This window comes from Hippoglossus hippoglossus, chromosome 19 (assembly GCF_009819705.1).
Source record: "Hippoglossus hippoglossus isolate fHipHip1 chromosome 19, fHipHip1.pri, whole genome shotgun sequence".
Lineage (NCBI taxonomy): Eukaryota > Metazoa > Chordata > Actinopteri > Pleuronectiformes > Pleuronectidae > Hippoglossus > Hippoglossus hippoglossus.
Genome location: NC_047169.1, coordinates 12,445,166 through 12,467,148, shown reverse-complemented (window position 1 = coordinate 12,467,148; position 21,983 = coordinate 12,445,166). Strand labels below are relative to the sequence as shown.

At 46.2% G+C, this 21,983-nt stretch overlaps 1 protein-coding gene across 3 annotated transcripts in view; it reads right to left on the bottom strand.

Moving 5' to 3' along the window:
• The window catches only part of bahcc1b (BAH domain and coiled-coil containing 1b), a 66,867-nt gene that overhangs the window by 26,904 nt on the left and 17,980 nt on the right, over positions 1–21,983 (bottom strand). For all 3 annotated transcript variants that reach the window (XM_034569945.1, XM_034569946.1, XM_034569944.1), the window contains exons 3-5: positions 7,326–7,484; positions 2,830–2,940; positions 590–2,626 (exon numbers count right to left, since the gene is read on the bottom strand). In XM_034569945.1, the coding sequence (XP_034425836.1) occupies positions 590–2,626; positions 2,830–2,940; positions 7,326–7,484 (2,307 nt within the window). The remainder of the gene's footprint in view (positions 1–589; positions 2,627–2,829; positions 2,941–7,325; positions 7,485–21,983) is intronic.

Here is a 21,983-nt window from a genome sequence, read left to right as displayed (position 1 = left end):
TACCCACAGATAAACATTTGTTTTCAGACATGAACTTTGGAGTTTGCATCCACATAATGAAGAATGCAGCAGGAATTGTCCGGATCAGACTCGTTCACTGCAACAGGAAAACGTTCTGAACTTTTGGGCGAGTGGTGGCATCTGGGTAGAGCATGCATGAGGCAGGACATGATATATGAATTGTGCAGCAGAAATCAGGTATTTTTGTTTAAAACATATGGATACTAGTGTTGGCCCTTTTTCGCCAAACTCTCTGGAAGTCTTTCCAAGTTGACATCATTGTCTGTGTCTGCTACGTGTATACGTGAATTTCAGGAAGGTTTGTTGTATTCCTTTGACAATCACTGTCCACGCAGAAATCAGCAGCTCTGCCTTCTTATAATGTCTCACTGAATGTGCATTATGGTGAGTTGAGAGACTGAGGCTATTTGCAAGTGAGTGTCAAAAACTAATGAAAGATATTAAAATGCAGCACAACACCATTAGCTGTTCTTAAGTGTGCAACTGAGGGGTTTTCCCATAATGCAGCCTAAAGCACAGAAATAGCATTAATTGACTTTCAGTGCAAGGAGCATAAATGATGTCTGACCTTTCATGCTGGGCAGCACCCTGCCTTGTCTGCTGTGTCCAGGGGTGTTGTCTGGGGAACGATGGGGTGGTCGGGCTACCGCGACAGCAATACCCACCGGAGGCTGCCGCACCTCCCCCTCTCCTGCGTCCCCTGACTCTTTCCCACCTCTGTCACCTTTCTCTCCCTCGTTAGTGGATCCCCGGCGAGGAGGGAGCGACTGTTTGAGTGGGTCTTGCAGAGGGTCTCGCTTAGCTCCTCCTCTGTCCCCCTTCTCTGATCTCTCTCCCTGCTTGAGGCAGCCCAGGCCTCCGAAGGGGCTCCGCTGTGGCAGCAGCAATGGCTGCTGGGAGCTGTAGTTCATTAGGTTCTTCATGGCACTGCCCTCATCCTCAGTGGTGTGTGACGTGGAACGGGATAGAGGTGGAGGGGGTTGAGAATGGGGCTGGTTGTGGTCATTATTTGAAGCTCGGTTGTTGAGCCCTCTTACTTCACCATTACCAACTGATGCATGATGGGAGCCTTTTCTCTGGTCCTCCTGGTTGCCCCCTCGAGCCCCCCAGGAAGGTGCCGTCTGACCTCCGTCTCTTGCCCTTTCATCTGTACTTGCTCCATGGCTGCTGTGCTGCTGGTGCCTTATCCTTGCAACCTTTTGTCCCTCCCTCTGAGCCCCTGATCCCACCTTCCCATCAGGATGAGGACTCGAGCGGGAACAGTCCCTAAAGGGAGGAGTGCTGGTATCAGAGCCATTCTTGGAAGTGCCCTGTCCAGCGGCAGGCTGTGTCCCCTGGCCATCTAGTGGGTGTGAGGGTCGGTAAACATCATCCACAACCTCTACATCTCTAAAGGATGAAGATCTTTCCAGGCTGCAGGACCGCAGCTCGGGCTGAGAGCTCATGTTGGAGTTGGGTTTGTGGAAGTTCTGTGTCTGGTGGTTCCAGTCAGGAGGTTTGTCAGCTTTGCCGTATCCCAGCTGCTGCTGGTGTGGCTGGGATCTGTCCTTCTTCTGGCAACTGCTTAGTCGGTTGAGGTGATGAGAAGGACTTTCATAAGATCCTTCTCCACTCTTATCATCTCCCTTTCTCCCACCTCCTCCTGCACCACGACATTCTGGGGCTGCCAGGTCTCCCAGTGGCCCAACTGTTGGCACATATGTTGGGCCAATGACTTTCGCCTCCCTGCCAGACCCTCCAGGGGCGGAAGTGGTGTCTTTTGAGGGCGTTAGTGTAAGAGGGGAACAGTAAAACTCAGGATGAGGGTGGTTATGTGCGTGGTGTATCCACCCTCCTGTGACTGTGGCACCCATGTGTAAGGCATGAGGAGGAGGTGGCGGAGGGGGAGGAGGAGGCATTGAGTAGGAGGCCACAGAGTGGGGAGTAGGAGGTGACAAGATGGCTGTTGCTGCAGCCGACCCTCGTCTCATACATTCAGAGGAGGAAGTTGAGGATTCACTAATCCTCATCTCCCCGTTTATGGCTCCATCCTTGGAGCACCGCCTGCCACCTCCAGATGGAGATCTGCCCACCCCACCACCACTGCAACTGCTCATCGTTCCCCCTTTTCCTCCAGAGCCACTTTCTGACCCTGAACCACTAGACAGTTTACAAGCAGTCATACTTTTTGTCCCCTGGCTTCCCGAGTCACTGTCTCTGTACTCCTTGTGTCGCTCCAGAGAGTGTCTGTGGTCCTCCTCTCTGCTCTGGGGAGTGAGGTGAGGAAGAAGGGCATGGTGAGGGTGGGGGTAAGCTTGGTGGTGGTAGCTTGATGGAGTGGTGGCAGAGTTTGTCTGATGAAGATGGTGATGATGGAGCTGATGCTGTTTGTCTTTGCTCTCCTGGTGTCGCTCCTTGCTGCTTGATCGCTCCTTGTCCTTTGACACAGATGACACCCCTTTCTCGCCCACATCCTTGGTGCTCTTCCCCCCTCCTCCCCCGTTGTCCATCTCTCGGCTGCAAGAGCCAAGAGGGTGGCCTGGGGCAGTCCTGGACAAAGGGGGAAGGCTGTGATTGGTGGAGAGCAAAGGGGGCTGGGGAGGAAGGCCTCTCAGGTAGAAGTGATCTGGGAGAAGAAGAGAAGACTTCAAATGAATCGCTAAAGGTACAATGCGATCTCGAGCGATTTGAACATTATCTGCTTTTCATGAAGTTTTAATTAAATAACTATATTTCTTATATCTGGAGAAAAGGAAATGACGATTAAAAGAAAATATATACTAAGCTATTTTTACAGTCTGTTACATAGGTACACACACCGACACCTACCTTTTGGAGTTTCATAGAAGCGGTGCTGTCCATAGAGACCGTTGCTATGGTGATCCAGGGGACTCATGGGGAGAAAAGGAGAAGCAAGACTTCCTGAATAGCTGGGGTACCCTGTCAGAGTGAGGGAGAGCAAGAAAGAATTGATGTTTCTCTGCAGTGTTGACATTCAGCAGCCCTCTAAACAAACAGTTTATCTCTACAATCTATCATGGAATAGGGCCATTTTGGAAAACACAGAAAAAAAATATGGCCAGTTAGTGCTACTTTCACCATAAACGCACTTTTTGCACAAACACGCTGCAGGAGTTGACATTATTTACAGTGGACAAAGTGGTGACAAAAACCACAGCCGACAGCTACTGCCAAGTGTTTGCAGCATTTAACTGGATGGAATTTGCTCTTCTACAAAACACATTTTTCCCAAACCCAAGACAAATAGTATGAAGAATCACCACCACCCCCGAAACTCAAAACACACACACACACACACACACACACACACACACACACACACACACACACACACACACACACACACACACACACACACACACACACACACACACACACACACACACACACGCAGTTCTCCCAGGAGGTCACTGGGAGGTAAAACGGTCGTTCCACTCTGTTCCTCGTCTTCAAGGACGTTGAACTGCATCGTGGGATAGAGAAATGGAGGAGGTCTTGGTGGTTGTGTTGATAGGGGCCGGAAGGCTGTATGGATGGGTGAGGGTCAGCGTGGGTGTGTGTATGTGTGCGGGGGTCGTCGTGGTGGTTTGAGAGAGGGGGTAGCATTGGATGGGTGGTGGGGGGGGCTGCAAAATCACCACAGTCACCATGCACATACACACAAGCTCAATACACAAATACATTATGGGGCCAAAAGGCAGGGATTGTGTATCCGTATGTGTGTGTGTGTGTGTGTGTGTGTGTGTGTGTGTGTGTGTGTGTGTGTGTGTGTGTGTGTGTGTGTGTGTGTGTGTGTGTGTGTGTGTTCTCCAGCAGCTGGTTTCATGCCCCACAGAGTGTCCTTGCCGGCCCGTTAATTGGCAGCCGTTAAAAGTTTAACGGTGGTGGCCAAAGTAAACAGCACTCCATAAAAACTCATCCTACGCATTCCACAGTCACACTGCAAAACCACCAACACCCCCTCACTGCTCCCAGCATGTGTGTGTGGCACTCTGTGTCTGCGTGTTCAAGCCGTAATGTAAATGCATGGATGTGTGTTGGTGTGTATGTGTGTGTGTGTGTGTGTGTGTGTGTGTGTGTGTGTGTGTGTGTGTGTGTGTGTGTGTGTGTGTGTGTGTGTGTGTGTGTGTGTGTGTGTGTGTGTGTGTGATTACTCTGACTGGTTAACAACCAGTGAATCTAAATGGCGACAATTAGCCAAAAGGCTCTATCAGCCATCTAAAGCCAATCCCGTGGGTAATGATGAGTGATAAAACTCAGGAGGGAGGGAGGGAGGGGAGATGAGAAAGAAGAAGAGGGGAACAAAGATAACACAGAGGGACACGGTGACAAAAGAGAGGAAAGGAAGGAAGGGATGAAGGGATGGAGGAGGCTAGTGGTTGAATACTCAGTAGAGGGAGTAAAAGTAAAGGAGACGACAGGGCTGTCGATATGAAAAGCCTCCAATCTGGTGCTGCTGTGAGGTGTATGGAGAGGGGTGTGTGTGTTTGTGTTTGTGTGTGTGTGTTTGTGTGTGTGTGAGTGTGTGTGTGTGTGTGTGTGTGTGTTTGTGTGTATGGAAGATGAAGGAGGAAGTGAAAGGGAAGTGAAGAGCTTTGAGATGGCTGAGATGAGAGAACAGAGGAAAGGGGAGGTAAGGAGAAGAGCGAGAGCACACGAGACAGTAGAGGAAAACAAGGACAGGTGTGGAAGACGGAGAGCGAGTGACGGGATAGGTGTGTGTGTGTGTGTGTGTGTGTGTGTGTGTGTGTGTGTGTGTGTGTGTGTGTGAGAAGGAGAGTAGGAGAAAGAAATAGAATACTATTTGTGTGCGAGACAGAATATGTGCTGCTTTTCAAACAAGTGTGCTTTTCCTCTTGAATATGTCTCGTCTGTGACTGTGTGTGTGTGTGTCCGCTGAGTGTGTGTGTGTCTGCTGTGTGTATGTGTGTATGTGTGTGTGTGTGTGTGTGTGTGTGTGTGTGTGTGTGTGTGTGTGTGTGTGTGTGTGTGTGTGTATTAGCCAGGTTTCTTCTCTCCGTGCTGGCTAGGCTCCACTCTCTGGACGGTGGCCAGCTGGCAGACCGCCTACAGGAGCTCCCTGGCTTTAATTCGTAAAAACAATCATTTGTAGTGTGTGTGTGCACGCGTCCGTGCGTCTGAGTGTGTGCACGCACGTGTATGTGTGTGTTCAGACATCAAAGCTGAGCCACACAGACACAAAATCTGTCTGATAGGCACACGCATTCTCCCTCTCGACACACACACACACACACACACACACAGACACACACACACACAAACACACATTCTTGCTCTCTTTTCACCACTGCTGCTGCTCTCTCTCTCTCTCTCGTTGAAGTCCTGCCTCAGACTCCTATGAATCTGATTTAAGACAGTCACTCCGGGCGACATTAGTGCTCATTTTCAGGGCTTAACTGTTGCTATTTATCGCTCCATGAGCTGCAAATGAGGCAGTTGCACAAGCAAAAAACTCTGGTATGCTTTAAAGCTGCGTCAGGAGAGTTTTCTATGTAAGAACACGGCACTTATGAGTTCATCCTATGGGCCTTAATCTGAGATGTGGGCGGCAGTTGAGAGGGGTCCTGTCTCCGTGGAGGAGAGGCAGCGCGTTTGACTTATTTGCCCAAATTAAATTTGTACACCTCTCCAGCAACAAATTTAAAACCTATTTAAAACTTCATACAACATTTTTCAACCAAAGCAGTGGGATTTTCTTTGATTTTGCATCATGTAACTGGTGGAAAAGTGACAAATGTACAGACTCGACAGGTTGAAGATGTGATTTATACTGTACAGTAATTCAGAAGCTTTTTTTCCCAGCAGCCTAATGGTAGAGAGAGCACAGATCTAATTAATGCCACTAATGATGGATTCATTTAAGTGTCAACGTCAGTCATTCCTGTGAATCATCACACAAAACACCAGGATGCTGACAGTGTCTCACCTGAAAGGAATGCAGTCATTACTGTTGTTATTGATCAAACCAGTGCTTGTCCTGCCATGACTTGTCCAAATGTGGTGAGAGGGGACTGTTGGAACAATGGTCACACAGCTGGTTGTGTTTAAATAAATAAAGAACTAGCTCTACTGAAAGTTGACTGCATGGTAACTCCTCGGCAACAATGTCTGGGGGATTAAAATACTTTTTCCGGGGTGACACACTTTGTTCACTCGTCCACATTTCATGAAAAACTGGTGAAACGTGAAATTCTGATTCTGACCGTTATCATCGGCTTGTTGCAAAATACAGCCTGTGGCGGAAGCCTGTGTTTCTGTTGAAGTCTTTTTTTTTTTGTGGGGGTTATCTGTCTAGATCCATCTCGCTGTCAAAAGTGAAATCCTCTTACACCCACACACACGGAAAGACATGCACATGCATACCTGAGAGGGACAGATAAGTGAGTCGAGCTCAGACCACAAACGGTTACCACTCGAAAGAGGACATGATGCATGTGGATGCGCACATTTGTGTGTGTGTCTGTGTCTGTGTGTATATCTGATCAGGAAGGGGGCCGTTGGAGGTCGGTTAGCCCAGAAGGGGCCCTGAGGGTGGGGCTGCGGTCAGAGGGGGAGGGGGGCTGTGAAGAGGGAAGGCATGGTGGAAAGTGGGGTAAGTTTCAGTGTGTGTGTGTGTGTCTGGGGGGGGCAGGGGTAGAAACTCATGAAACTTAAAACTCACCCCGAAAAGAGAGAGAGAGAGAGAGAGAGAGAGAGAGAGAGAGAGAGAGAGAGAGAGAGAGGGGAGGGGGTGAGAGATGATTGAGTGAAAAGAGGAGAGAGAATATAGGAGCCTGAAGTGTATTGGAAATGACTTGCAATAATGACGCTGTTTTTAAAATGTATCAGTGTGTGTGTGTGTGTGTGTGTGTGTGTGTGTCTCTCTTTTCACCAGTCTTAATAGTGTCATGCTTGATCTCACAACTAAAAAACCGCCACAGACACAAAGCCACAAACGGTTGCTATTGTTGACACAGACAGAATTGTGTGTGTGTGTGTGCGTGCGTGTGTGTGTGTGTGTGTGTGTGTGTGTGTGTGTGTGTGTGTGTGTGTGTGTGTGTGTGTGTGTGTGTGTGTGTGTGTGTGTGTGTGTGTGTGTGTGTGTGTGTGTTTCTATAAGTAGCACCATCTGAGGCATCACTGCGGTGTGTGTTTGGCCTCAGCTCAGTGTTGGTTAAACCACTTAATGGCTCCATCTCAATCTAATCCCAAACCAAGACCCTGGATTAACCAGAGACCCGAGCACGCTGGGCTGCCTCCTCTTTCTGTGTGTGCATGTGTGTGTGTGTGTGCATGCGTCTTACCTTCATGCGAATGGGGGAACCATATAGGGGAAGCGCTCGAATGGGGTCCAGCCCTGTAGGAGGGGGAGGAGGGGGAGGCCGCAGGTCCTGACGGGTGAGGAGGGTGGGAAGGCGGGGACCCCAGACTGCTGGCCAGGAAGGAACCCATGAAGGAAGCACCTGAGAGAGAGAGAGAGAGCGAGAGGCTGGAGGTTAGAGAGGTGCTCGCTCATTACATGTGGCTCTGGGCGAGCAAGAGGTGGGGATGACACCGCCGAGGTGCAAATGAGCGGGCGACACCACAGAAGAAGAACTGAGAGGCTCTAGAGTCTGACAGTTAAACTGAGAAAAAGCACACGTGCACCCAAACTGCCTGAGCAGCTAAAAAACTCCAAGCGTAAACGATGACTTTCCCCTTTGCACAGTAATCTGTTTTTCACACATTTGATAATGCTCCATGCACATACAGTATCTTTTTTAAATGACTTTTGTCCACAGTAATATTCATCTTCAAACTATGATACACAGCAGAGGTGAAACACATTTTCCCAGAGAGAGTCAAAATATTGTTTTAATATCACTTAAATATAACATTTTCAGAACCCAGCAGGAGTCTGAGGCTGTAAAAAAAAGTGAGACACGGCAGATCTGGGTGGTGTTAATATTACTGAGTTGTGCTGTGAAAAATGAAATTTCCTGACCTGCCCTAGAGAAATTGATCCCTCCAAGCTGCATTCACACTGCAGTTAAAATTATGATCAGGAAAAGGGCCTCGAAATCTGATCTGAACATATCCTGAGGCCTGAGACAGGTGGCTGGCTGCTTTTTGAACGCTTACATAAGAGTTTTGTAACGCGCACGTGACAGAGTTAACGTGATTCTGGTGCCTGTTCGTCAGCATTAGCTTTATATGTTAACCATGATGGCAAAGTGTCAAAAGCTAGGTGGAGGCAGTTTAAATGGTTATTGTTGAGCCATTTTCAGACATGATCTCTGGAAATTGTCCAGAAATTCGGGTCGGGCCTTTCACGTATGACGAACGCAGCAGGAGATTGTCCCGACTGGGCGCTTTCACAACAACAGCAAAATGTCCAGAACCTTCAGGCAAAGTGGTGGCGCCTGGGTAGAGGAAGCAGGAGACAGTCAAGTGTTTTTGTTCACAGCACATCGACGCCGGTGTCGGCCCTTATCACCAAACGCTCTCAAATCTTGTTGTCTTTCCAATTTCACATCTTCGTGGTTGTCTTCTTGTCTTCTTTCTATCAGTTTTGTTTCATGTGTGTTGGAAACGTCGCCAACACGCCACCCCTGCTGTATTCTCACATGGGCTCACTTGGACATTTTACTAGGGGGCTGGCAGGAAAAGTTCTGGAAAACGTTGTGAGCAACTAACTCAGACATTTGCGTTCTCACATACAGCCACTCTGGATAATTTCAGGAAAGTGTCCAGAGCTCGGTGCAAGAGAGGACACTTTAAAACAGAAGATTAGAATATCTGAAGTTTGGAGTTGCTACATTTATCAATATGCAACGCGGCTCTTACATTTGAATCATCTGTTGGTGACTGGTGAAGATTTGAACAGTCACATTTAAAATAGCTGTGCTTGGAGTAAAAACCTAGTTCCACTGGTTCAATTTCACCCTGCAACAGTTTCAGCGCACAGAGCGAACGGGCTCACTACAGTTTGGCTCCGTTAAAATGTAACTCCGCTTATCAGCATGCTCTCATTTAGTGGAACAACCCGAACATGTTGTAGGGGAAGGAGGAAACATATCCACAGGGAATCAGGTAATTAGTCACTGGATGGAGAGAGAGAGAGAGAGAGAAAGAGAGAGAGAGAGAGAGAAAGACAGAGAGAGAGGGAGGGTGATGGTGGTGGGTTAGGTCGTTACCCATAAATTCTGCCTCGCATCAGAGACAATTACTACAACCACAACAGTCTGCATGAGTCACACACACACACACACACACACTCATAGAGTACCCTTCTCACCTCGACCACGACCTGACGCCCTGACAACCACAAGTGCCTTCAACTGCCAGTCTCTCTCTCTCTCTCTCTCTCTCTCTCTCTCTCTCTCTCTCTCTCTCTCTCTCTCTCACAAACGTACACACACACAAACATGAAGATGAACACACGCTATAGAAATGCCTCCATCTTTAGGTCTTGACATTTTCACTTTCTGTCATCATAATAAACATGTAGGAAGAGGGGGAGGGGTCGCCAAAACTTTCCAAAACTTTCTAGACATTTATTTTCTCTCTCTCTCTCTCTCTCTCTCGCTCGCCCTCTCTCAGACAGGATATTTTCACAGCGTAGCTATTTTTATTTTTTGGGACTTTTTTTCTTCTTCTCCAAACCCGATCTTGTACAACTGCAGATCAGTGGCCTTTCAGCCAGTCATAATAAAACACAGCTCGTATAAGACTCAGGCTGGTTTCACAAGGCCCCCTGGCAGCACACACACACACACACACACACACACACACACACACACACACACACACACACACACACACACACACACACACACACACACACACACACACACACACACACACACACACACACACACGCAGGCACATTCAATTCTAATAGTCCGATACACACACATTCGACTCATCTCCGACACCAGACAATACAAAGAAAAAGCCAGGTTTCAGCTGAGCAGCCAAGCGTTTCAGAAGTTACGAGAGGCATCGTGAAGTGTCTCCCGGGGCCATAAAAGTTCACTTGAATTAAATTAAAGACATTTTAAGAAATTAGCAGCATTGATTTCAAACAGCAGGGATATTGATTATCAAGTTTTAATACTCAAGTCTTTCATCTCTCCACCCATCCCCCCCATCTCCCCATCTTTTTCCCATTTACTCATCTCTTCCTCTATTTTTTTTTTTTTACCCCGTTCCCTCTTTCCTGTCAACTCCCTTCTCTCGCCGCTCTCTGTCTGTTTTCTGTTGGCGAGTTGAGGAGAAAATCATATTTGCCCGCTCCCTCTGGCCTGCTGATATGGAAAATCATCTCGGAGGCCAGCCACTAACATAAACCTTATTTCTGTGCCGGTGCCTCCCCCCCCCCCTCCTCCCTTTTCTTTCTCTTCCTGCCCTCGGTTTCCACCTTTGTTTTTATCCCAATCTGCACATTCCCCTTCCATCTGTCACCGCCGCATCCTCCCATCGTTTCCCGTAGCTCAGGAACACCACCCGGTGAGTGCGAGGACGCCAAATTAACCACAACTGATGAGATGTATCAGACAAAGAGGGAACGAGACAGAACAGAACCATAACAAACGTAACACAAACTCTAGTGGGTTCGATTGAACCACCACAGATACTCATCTACATCAAAACCTCAGCTCTGACCCAAGTCACCTCAGGATCACACATATCTGCACGTTATTTACTATAAATACAGGCTGCTGACTGAGAAAACGGCTCCATTCAGTCTCTGTAGTGGTAATTAAAGAAGAAAATGTGTTTGTATGCCTCCCATTTTCCCCAGTTGGCATCGCGAACTGGAAAAGTGTGTCAATGTGCAGGCATTGAATCCTCCAATGTTGACTATCCAAGGTAATAAACATCAGAATTACGACTCTCTACTCATACTAATTCAGTCTGCTGTACTTACAGTGAGCAAAATCTGCTTTAGTTTATTTATGATGGACGGTAATGTGATTTGCTAAGGGGAAAATCCACTCAAACTTACTTATTGTAACACTGTTTCATATTTTATTTAAAGTATTGGATGTGCTCCTCGCCTTTCTGGGCAGGTCTTGCCGCTCGGAATATCTTCGGGTATATGGGGCCAAACATAAATTTTGAGATGTTGCCGTTTCCTGTGCAGCCGCAATGGAGTTCGATAGCAGCTAATCTGAAGTTTCAGCAATATAAACATCGGGATTTGGTGTCAGCGGCTTCAGAATTTAACAGCCAGATCTTCACAGAAGCCATTTTACCCCGATGGTTAACAGTCACACGGGGAGAAATCTATCTACAAAAGTAAAGTTCTGCACAGAAAGTAGCTTTTATTTTATCCGGGACGACTGCCACACTGTGTTGCTGCTGCGAGAGGTTGACATGAATAACACCAATGTTAGTGCGGAAAATGCTTTACGGAGGAATTTCTACATTTAACCCCAATGGATAAAAGTTGAAAAAAGGCACAAAGATTGAAATTGTGCAAGTAATTTAGCTTCTTTTTTTTATGAGCGCACTCACATTTTCACACATTTAAGGCACACTAAAGTCATTTGCAAATGTGAACTCCAGAAAATGGGTATGGACATTTTTGCCTTTCACAAATGAAGAACGCAGCAGGGGAATGTGCAGGTAAAACACAACAACAGAACAATGTCTGGAACATTTAGCTGAGGGGTGGCCGCTGGGTACGTCATGCAGGAAGCAGAACATGACGAATAAATTCTGCTGTGGAGATCGCATGCTTTTGTTTACAACATCAACACTGGCCTCAACACTAATCGCCCAAAAGCTCTCTCCTTGTCTTTCTTCGCTGGCGTTCCTCTACGTGCATGACACCTCTTTTACATACTGAGATACTTCCACACATCCACACCAGCATCGCCCCGGATCGCCAAAACCTCCCGAATCTCATCGTTTCTCCATGATATATCTTTTTCATTCAGAAGTATTTGTATTCTTTCATTAGAATCGTCATCAACCCACTCGCTGTGAATTTTCTGCACATTTCCTGCCATTTCTTTTTTTCACAAGGGCTCACTCTCATGTAACCAGGGGCTGGCAGGAAAAGTTCTAGAAATTGTCCGGACCAACTCGGACATTTGCGTTCTCACATACAGTCCCTCTGGAAAATTTCAGGAAGATGTCCAGACTTCAGCTCATGTATGAAAGCAGCGTTAGACGGTTTCATCAAGGATGGATCAATGGCGCCTGCTGTAAACTATGGCGGTCATGTTTCGAAACAGTAGTAGAATTAAGCTTTTATGCAAAATGCAAAGAAAGCGTCTAATGATGGAAAAACACCTGGAATTAATGTTTAATTTTTACATTATAACAGAGCTGGTCAGGGGACACAGTGTGGTGCATGAGCTGGTGTGAGTGTGAAGGACCCTGCACCCTCTTCAGTGCGTTCGTCTCAGGAGGAGATCTACAGTGAAACTCAGCGGCCACACAACAGATAAAAGGCCACACCGTCCCAAGGCTTTCTCACTATTCTGAGGGGAGGAAGAGGGAGGAAGAGGAAGGAGGAAGAAGCAAACAGAGGAGGAGAAAACAAAGATCCCCATCGAGGTGGAATTGGGGTGACGCAGGGGATGTCACAAGGAGAAAGAAGCAAACCCAGATAAAGTAACGGAGCGATATTCTGAATGGACTGCTGCTGATCAATACACACGTGCAATCACACGCACGCACATGCACACACCTGGAAGGGTGACAAGTTAAATCGATCTCCGTCCGATTGAAGATCAATATCCTCTCGTGTTGTATTGTCACATTTGCCAATTAACAGAAGCCTCTGTCCACACACTGATATACTGAACTCTCTCTCTCTCTTTTTCTCACACACACTCACACACACTCAGACACACACTCTTCTATTCCGCCATTGGTGGTGACAACTGGGAGCGCTTGAGAGGCTGACAATACAGTCTCACTGTGTGTTTGTGTGTGTCTGTGTGTGTGTGTGTGTGTGTGTGTGTGTGTGTGTGTGTGTGTGTGTGTGTGTGTGTGTGTGTGTGTGTGTGTGTGTCAGAGGTTCTGACTCTCGTTAGCTTGGCTGCTACGCTTATTGCCGTACACTTGGCAACCTCTCGTCAGTCCGACCCTTTCATATGCCTCCAACCACCAAGGGCCCTGGCACCGAGCCTTCAATCTGTGTGTGTGTGTGTGTGGGTGTGTGTGTGTGTGTGAGTGTGTGTGTGTGTGTGTGTGTGTTTTGGGTGTGTATTTAGGGGCAGGAGTCAAGCCAGACCTTTCTGATCTGTTTTGACACCACAGAATTGCACAAGTGACAGGGCTACTCAAACAAGGCAGTCGTGGAAGGCGCACACACACACACACACGCACACACGCACACACACACACGCACACGCACGCACACACACACACAGGGCCATAAAAGCATTATGGCACTGGGGACACAAACACATTCAATGTGTGAGTAAGCGCCCGAGCGGTGCTTACAAAGACTATGTTCAGAGGAGAAAAGGAGTTCTTTTGCTGAACTTGATCCAGATAGCATTTTCCTTCTGCTCTATCTTATTATTCATCAACGATTCCTCTTGACTCATTCATGTTAGAAAGAGCAGGGTGTGCAAGCAAAGCATGGCATGTCGCCTGGGACGAGCAGCTGCACTGAATCACATTACGTCGGGGAAGAGGAGTGAGGACGGAGACGGAGAAAGAGAAAGGGAGAGAAAGAGGGAAAGAGTGGAGGGAGGGGGACTGAGATAAAAGAGCTACAAATGAGAGATTTCCCTGTGAGGCGCATAAATCAGTATGAACAGCACAGCTCAAAGCCTCACTGCCAGGCTGCGGACCAGAGCCTCGCCGTCCACACACACACACACAACCATGCACACACACTCTCTAATACCGTCTCCCTGCGTGCACAAGACTACTGTGGTAACATCCCAGTCACACGTGCGTTTACACCATCAAAAGCCACCGAGGATGCTGAAAGACACATCGTCTGGCTGCAGCTCCATGAGAGCTACAGGAGGTAAAAGCAGCAGGAGGAATGAAATTAACAGGGAAGAAAACGTGCAACATGGCACCTTGTGTCAAAACTCGGCCCCGGAAAGCCGACAAAAGAAGAAGAGAAAAACCATAAAAAGAGATCCGGTGATGTTCAGAGTTTTCCGTGTGTGTACATGGCCCCCACAAAATGCACCAGTAAACTGTGAGTGAGGAGGAAAACGTTCCTGCTTTTTGACCACAGACTTTTTGGATGCCACACACCCACCAACCCACCCAACGGCAGGAGGAAGGACCTTATATGGTCTTGGAGGGGAGGAACTCACAACATATGAGGGTTTCTTAGGGAAGCAGGAAGGAGGGAAGGAGGGAAGGAGGTGGGGGGCTGTCGGGGGAAGTTTTTCCATGTTTTAGCAAAGAAAACAGGGGAATTTAGGGGATAGGGGTCATACAAGACTGGTTCTGCTGCCTTGGTCGGAATGAAACACAAATGGTACACGTGGGCACTCGCGCACACGCACATGCACACGCACACGCACACACACACACCCTAATTAAAAGCATAAGGTTGCTGATATTTCAGGAAAGCCTGCGGTGAGAGCCAATAATGCAATTCCATCCAACTTAACTTGCCTCTGTGTCTGTATGCGTGTGTGTGTGATTGTGTCCGTGTGTGTGTGTGTGTGTGTGTGTGTGTGTGTGTGTGTGTGTGTGTGTGTGTGTGTGTGTGTGTGTGTGTGTGTGTGTGTGTTGGCAACACCCCCACCATCACCCCCACAGTAGCTTAGTAGCTCTGGTAAACAGTGAGGAAGCCTGTTCTGGGAATTCTGGTCGTCCGACATGCCTGAGCCACACCCCTGTGGTCCATTCAGTTTGCAGCCACAGCAAACACACACACACACACACATATGAGAACAGACAGACACACACACACACAAACACACACATCTTCATAAGGATGAAGACACACTGACTCTGATGATTTGAGGCCGCTTGTGCCTGCTGCTGGATGAATTACATCTGAGGGTCAAAACACCGGGATGAGCACAAAGCGAGTGGAACAGAAAACACGTCACCGTAAGCTGAGAGCAAAGTGGACCCGGAGATGAACAGGTACACATGTTGTGTCTTCATGAATCACATTGAAGTTCAAACACAACACCAGCTCACCACTTATCAAACGGTCACTGGTTAACTACCACAATCTACAATGTATTAGCACACACAGTCTCTATTAAACACATGTTCTTCGGTGGTGAATTTATGTGACTGTTACTTATTAACATGTATTCACAATGATGATGATCATGGTTCAAAGATATCAACAGTTTAAGAGCCTGTGATGAAATGTTTCAATACGTGGCCCAGATAATAGTCTAACCAATGAGGGGCCGAGAGAACATAATAAGCATTGTAACAAATGGTACAAAAAATATTTGTAAATTAAAATTCTAAATAAATACATTTTATACCTGTTACATGCTGGAAGAGTAAAAATTCAGGATATTACAAAAAATGAATACAAAACATATTCTATTATGACCCTGTAATAATAGAAGAGGTACCCGGTAGGTTTAAAAAAACAAAACAATGGTATAAGTTATTTTTATTATCCTGAATTATTTCGCTACGATGTTAACATGCAAAAATAGATTTTATTTTATTTTGTGCAATTTACTTTTTAATTCATTAATGAGAAGGTTTAATAGTGCAACTGCTTTCTGTCTCCAGGACATAACAATAAAAGGTTTTATTATACCTTCAACAATAAAGGTTTTATTTGAAAAACAGATCTCTCGCTCAGAGTGACAGAATCAAACCCCCATAAACTCTGCTGAGCATTTTAGCATTCAAAAGCACATTGTTTTAGTTGTCTAGTCTGCGATTCTGCTCTACTCTACTGTACTCTACTGTACTGTACCCTACTGTCTTGTACCGAGTCTCTCTGCTCTCATGGGATGGTTAATCAGACTCAACACCTGAAACACCACTGCACAACCAGCACAAAAAAAGCAGTGACACAAACATAGCGGCTGCCTGGTGAACATGGTGAAGCATTTAGCAACTAAAGAGCCACATATTTCTCTCCAGCCTTGATGGAGACCGAAAAAACACTTAAAGTTCATCAAAAGGCCAGAAACAGTTACATGACTCCAAATTAAGAGAGTGTGGCAACATATCCGCTGGTTGTGTAAATAAGCAGCTGTTTACCCAACAAGTTCCCCATTTTAAAAAGAAAGATCTGGTGTACGTCAGTGTTACTGGTTTGAATTTAGGCTGCTTTCAACAGTCCCAGGTTTTGTGGGGAGAAATGTAACATAAGCCCTGCACTCATTAAACGAGTCTTATCTTTACTTTTATGTGGGACCGAAGTTTCCAAAACCAAAGCATTTCAGGCAATTCTTTTTCCATGAAGGTTCGAGATCGCGGCCCCAGATTTGCAGCAGCGGTGCAGCACAATCCTGCCTCATCTAAAGTTAGCTCCAACTCCAGTGGAAACAAACACACCTACGCACCAGAAGCGGAGCAGCCGGGGCGATGTGCAGCAAAGACGATGGAGACAACATCCTTTAATCAGGAGGCCCAGATTTAACCATATCACTGTCAGCCGTGCAGCATCCACCTTGCTGAAGTGTCCTTGAGCAAGAGACTAAATCCCCTACACCAGCTTTGCCACAGCTGTAACTGACCCTGCAGTCTGATCTGCAGGCGGCCGAGAAAAGGTGAATTTCCCTACGGGGATCAAATATCACGTTATTATTACAGTATGCTACTTACAAGCCATCTACAGTGCTGCCTTCAATCCCACACCGCGGAGAGTCGCAGCTCAGTATCGCCGGAGCAGGATGTGTGTGTGTGCATTTATGTATAACCTAGTGTCTGTGTGTGTGCGCGTGTGTGTGTGTTAGTGAGCGTGTGTGCAACCACACCGCACTGCATCGCCCTCCATCATCGTGAGTTGAGGGGTTGTGGTTCCTAGAGAAGCACTTTACTTAAATTAGACCCTCAACAGCTCGACATGCAGGTGTCAGTGTGTGTGTGTGTGTGTGTGTGCGTGTGTGTGTCTGCGTCTGTGCTGTTTGTGTGTAGTGGGTGTGTGGGCATCAGACAGTCGGTGTGTGTAAGGGGGAAGAGACTGAACAAGAGAGAAGAGCGGGATCAGCAGACAGCGAACACGAGAGAGAGAAAGAGAGGCAAAAAGGGAGGAGGAGAGAGGGATGGCGATGGAGGGAAGCAGAGAGAGGAGGGGATAGAGTGAGCAAGTGAGCGACGAAGCGAGAGAGAGGTAGAGAGAAAGAGAAAGCAGGTGAGAATATAGTCTGACCTTATTTCAGCTTGGTTTTTTCATTCTCTATATTCCCTCATTGCTGTAATATTTACACAGGAATAAAAGATTATTGGAGGGATCCACAGAGAGGAAATAAAGAGGAAAGGAAAAGGGGGGAGAAAAGGAAAATAAACAAAAGAGAGGGTGGAGCGAACGAGGATGATGGAGTAGGGGGGATTACTGGTTGTAATAATTCTCAAATGAGTCGCGAAGAATAATAATTTATATCATTGATTCATCTGGCAATTATTTTTCTTTTATATTGATCATTCACTTGAAATGTAGAAACATTTTAGAAAAAAACATCACAATTTCTCCAATTGTTCAAGCTTCAATCACAAAATTTTAATATTCAACAGACAATGATGTTAAACAGAAAAGATAAACAGGAAATTCTCACATTTGAGAAGCTGGACAATGCTAAAGTTTGGCATTCCTGCTGAAATTATGTGAAATTAAAAAAAGGTTATCAAAGTAGCAAGTAATTTTCTGTCTAATTATTTCAGCTATACTTCCAGTGACGCAGCAATATAAAGGACAATGTCAAATTTTACACAAACACAAAAAACGTCCCTGACGTCTTAGACAGGACATATACAGACAGGTTATTTAAATAAAATTTAGAAAACTATTTTAATAATTTAGATAAATCATCAAAGATATGTTTTAAGCAAAAAATGGCTAAAGAAATCCTAGTTCCAGATTATTAATTGGAGAAATTGTTACATTTTACTGTGTCTTAGTCCAACATGTGGTGAATTAAATAACTGGCAGATTAGTGGATACAAGATTTCTATAAAATCATTTGAGGAATTGATCATATGACGGATCTACACCCTTCTTTATGACAGAGTAAATGATTTTGATTTAATTCAGATTCAAAATTAATTTGCTGAAATTGTGTTATAAAAATCAGTTTGAACTCCTTATGTGGTAAAATTAATGAATTAAATTGATTTTGAGGGTTTTAGTTGTAGACATGCGTAAACATGTCACATAAAATGCCTTTAAAAGTGTCGTGCAAACCACAAGTATCGTATCCTCTCTGTGTACTGCTAAAGAGTATATAATTATTAATCTATTTATTCTCATGACAATGTATTATATTCAGTAATATGTAATTTAGCTTTGGTAATAGCAGTAACATCCATGCCACTTATTTGATTTAAAAAAAATAAAGCTGAAACAAATGGGGAAGATAAAACGACGAGACCAACGCTAAGAGGTTCTGATGAAATGAGACGTACACACACACACACACACACACGCACACACATATACACACAAAAGCTGAGATAAGTGCACACTGACACATTAAAGACATTCCTATATTATGCATGCACACATGCTTCCAAACATTACAAAAACACACATCAAAACGAGCGGAAAAGACAGTAGGCAGTTATTAAAGAGATAAGAGAGGAAAAGTAGATAGAAGGAGAAGAGACACTTTACCAGCAATCAAAGACATGGAGGAGAAGAGAGAGAGAGAGCGAAGCAGAGAGAAGTAGAGGTAAAAGAGAGACAGAGAGAGAGAGAGAGAGAGAGAGAGAAAGAGAGAGATAGAGAGAGAGAGACATGCAAAAAGAGAAGGAGAGTTTGCTTCTAATCAGCCGGGATCCAAAATTTAGACAGGCACACACAGAGGCAAAAGCAGTCCCAGTAGGATTAGGACCTCAGCGCCGTGTGTGTGTGTGAGTGTGTGTACATGTGTGTGTGGTGTGTGCACGTCCCACGAGACTGATTAGCCATGAATGACTGATGACGGATCTTTGTTGTTTTTTCTTTTCTTTTTTTTTGCTCTCTCTCTCTCTCTCTCTCTCTCTCTCTCTCTTGCGCCTGCACTCTCTTTTCTTGTTTTCTTTCTTACTCTCAGCTCGGGCAAAAGCATGGGAGGGGATTCGCGCACACACACACACACACACACACACACACACACACACACACACACACACACACACACACACACACACACACACACACACACACACACACACACACACACACACACACACACACACACAGAAACACATATATACAAAGCTGCACACAGCTCCATGTATATTCAACGAAGGCTCCTGAATATACTTAAAGCTTTCATGTGTGTCACTGTGTAACGATCCATGCTGTTCCACACAGCTGCTTCTCTATTTTTCGTACCTCCCTCCCTCACACATACACACACACACACACGCACGCACGCAGATATGAACCTATTTCCCGTTTAAGAGCACATTAGCTGTCTTTCACGCCAAATCGTCGATCAGTTTAATCTGTAGGACGGCAGCAGTGTGACTTGAAGGGTGTGCGCATTCAGGAGCTATAGTCCAACCACTCTGGCTTCTTTAACCTCACCTCCAGATGAACCTACGGCCCCCTCCATCCATCTGAGCCCCTGACAGCAAAACAAACTGGACATAGACCCGCCTGAATGGAGGCCATTACAATATGAATGAGCCAAACAGAGCTGAAATGAATCGAATGGAGAACCAAAACAAAACAGCCGAGAAAAGGGCCCCGGCTGAGTCAAACAAGTCAGCTCCAGTGACGATGAGTCAGGCATAAATGTGACCCCGGGACGGATAAACTGCAGGCCCCGCTCAGGTGTCTGGTTGCCGCCGCGATAAGGGTTGCCGTGGTTGCACGGGCCTCGCTTTTGCAGTGTGCATTTTCAAAAGGGGTGCAGACCTGTGGATGTGGCGAGACCGTGACATCATGTCTGCCCCCCCCTCCCCGCTAAATGATGTCACCTCTCTGTCACGTCGCGTAAACAGGGGTTTGCCTTGACCCCTCAGAAGAAGTGGAAGGCCGTAAAAATAGTGAAGAACTGTAGTGTCTGCGAGCACATTTGTGCACACCCACGCTTTCTTTTCACATTTCCTCTGACTTTGTTCACGCATTCATATCGTGAATTCCAGCCACAGCAGTCACATATTCACATAAAACACCTTGTATTGGATTTTAAATGAACACAGACACAGACACACACACACACACACACACACAGACACACACAGTTCCCCCTCCTCCTGCACGGAGTAAGAAGCTGTTTTAGCCTCGTGTTTTGCGGGCTGTTTAAAATGTCATTTTTCTCTCGTTTCTCAGACTTCAAAGACGCCGCACTGAGCTCTCACTCCCTCTTGCCAAATCCTCCAATCTTTTCTGATTTAGTGAGTTGGCCATAGGCCGAGTAGCACCGGGACGGGCCCGTTAACAACCGGCAGAGTGGTGGGGGAGAGGAGACGTGGAGAGATGGTGGTATGGGGGAGAAGCAAATGAGGCAATGTGGAAAAGGAGAGGAAGCAGGCTGAAATTGAGACAGAAATAAGAGGAGTGCCGAGAGAAACTGGTCTGCTAACAATGCGGAGAGTTAGACAGAGATGGGAGTGGATATAAGAGGTGGAAGGGGGGGGGGGGTCGATTGATAGGAGAGGAGAGAGCAAAGGGAGGAGAGAGAAGAGTATAGGGAGGAACGGCGGCTGTGAGGACAAGGAGGAAGGAGGGCTGGAGGACCACTCAAAAAGCCAAGAGGAGTGAAGGGGAAGCGAAAGGGGGAAGCAGAAGGAGGAGGAAGAGGGGAGGGCGAGCATGTGGTTGAAGAGGAGCAGGGAGGACGGGTGGAGGGGAGGTCTGGCCAGTGCGCGACGGAGAAGGAGGTAAAAAAGGGGAAAGAGGAGAGAGAAAGAGAGAAGAGAAGCACATGGAAACAGGAAGTCTGTCGCTTGCCGTTCACATGCCAAGTCATCAGATGGTGGTGTGTGTTCGCGCCCCGGAGATGTCGCAACCAAACGCACCCCACTCCCTTCAAATCACTGCTACGGACAATAAGCAGCTGTTCACATGTTGGATGATGAGACAAAAGTCTTTCTGTCACTGCAGCGAATGTGCCTCAGAACAAATACGGCCTTCACCCAGAGCTCCCACATCAAAAAACGACTTTTACTTAATATATTCAAATGTCTCTTATCTCTCCACTGATGTGACCTTTTGGGGGGCTTAAATCTCGGTCACAGTTAGTCTGAGGTCAATGTGATTAGATGCAGTGAGACATTCAGGAATATATTTAGACCATGTGTAGTGGTTTGCTTGAAATATCAAAGCGCACACCACAGTGTGATTTGTAATGGAAATGCCTTTAATGACTTTGCTGGCTTTCCTTAATGACTTAATGCCGCTAATATGTCAACAAATTTAAAACAGTCGGACCCATTTAACTGATTTCTTTGGCCTCGCTGAATATTTTAGTTTGAAGTTTAGATACAGTGATGTGTCTATGTGCTCGTGGCTATGACTGACATTAGCTCTTAATACAGTCTAAAAACAGACCTAGTCCAATATACTTTGATGTAATACATGGGTTAACCTTATCTAGAACCCACAGCTCAGTGTGACCCACTGTAAGTGCTATTTTTATAATTTAAAATATGGCTATTTTGATGTGTCCCTCCATTAAAAGGGCCTATTATTTAGCTTTTGGAGTGTTACTAGTTTACAATCCTGTCTTCTAGATTTTGTTAAAGGTTCAGTGTGTAGTTTCATGTTGCAGCTGAATACCCCTCACCTCACCCTCCCCTTCCAAACATGAAGGAGAACCTAATGGTGGCCTTCAGTTGTCATAAAAACTCAAAAGGTGTTTGTCCAGTTTGGACTTCTGTAAAAAAAACATGGCGGCCTC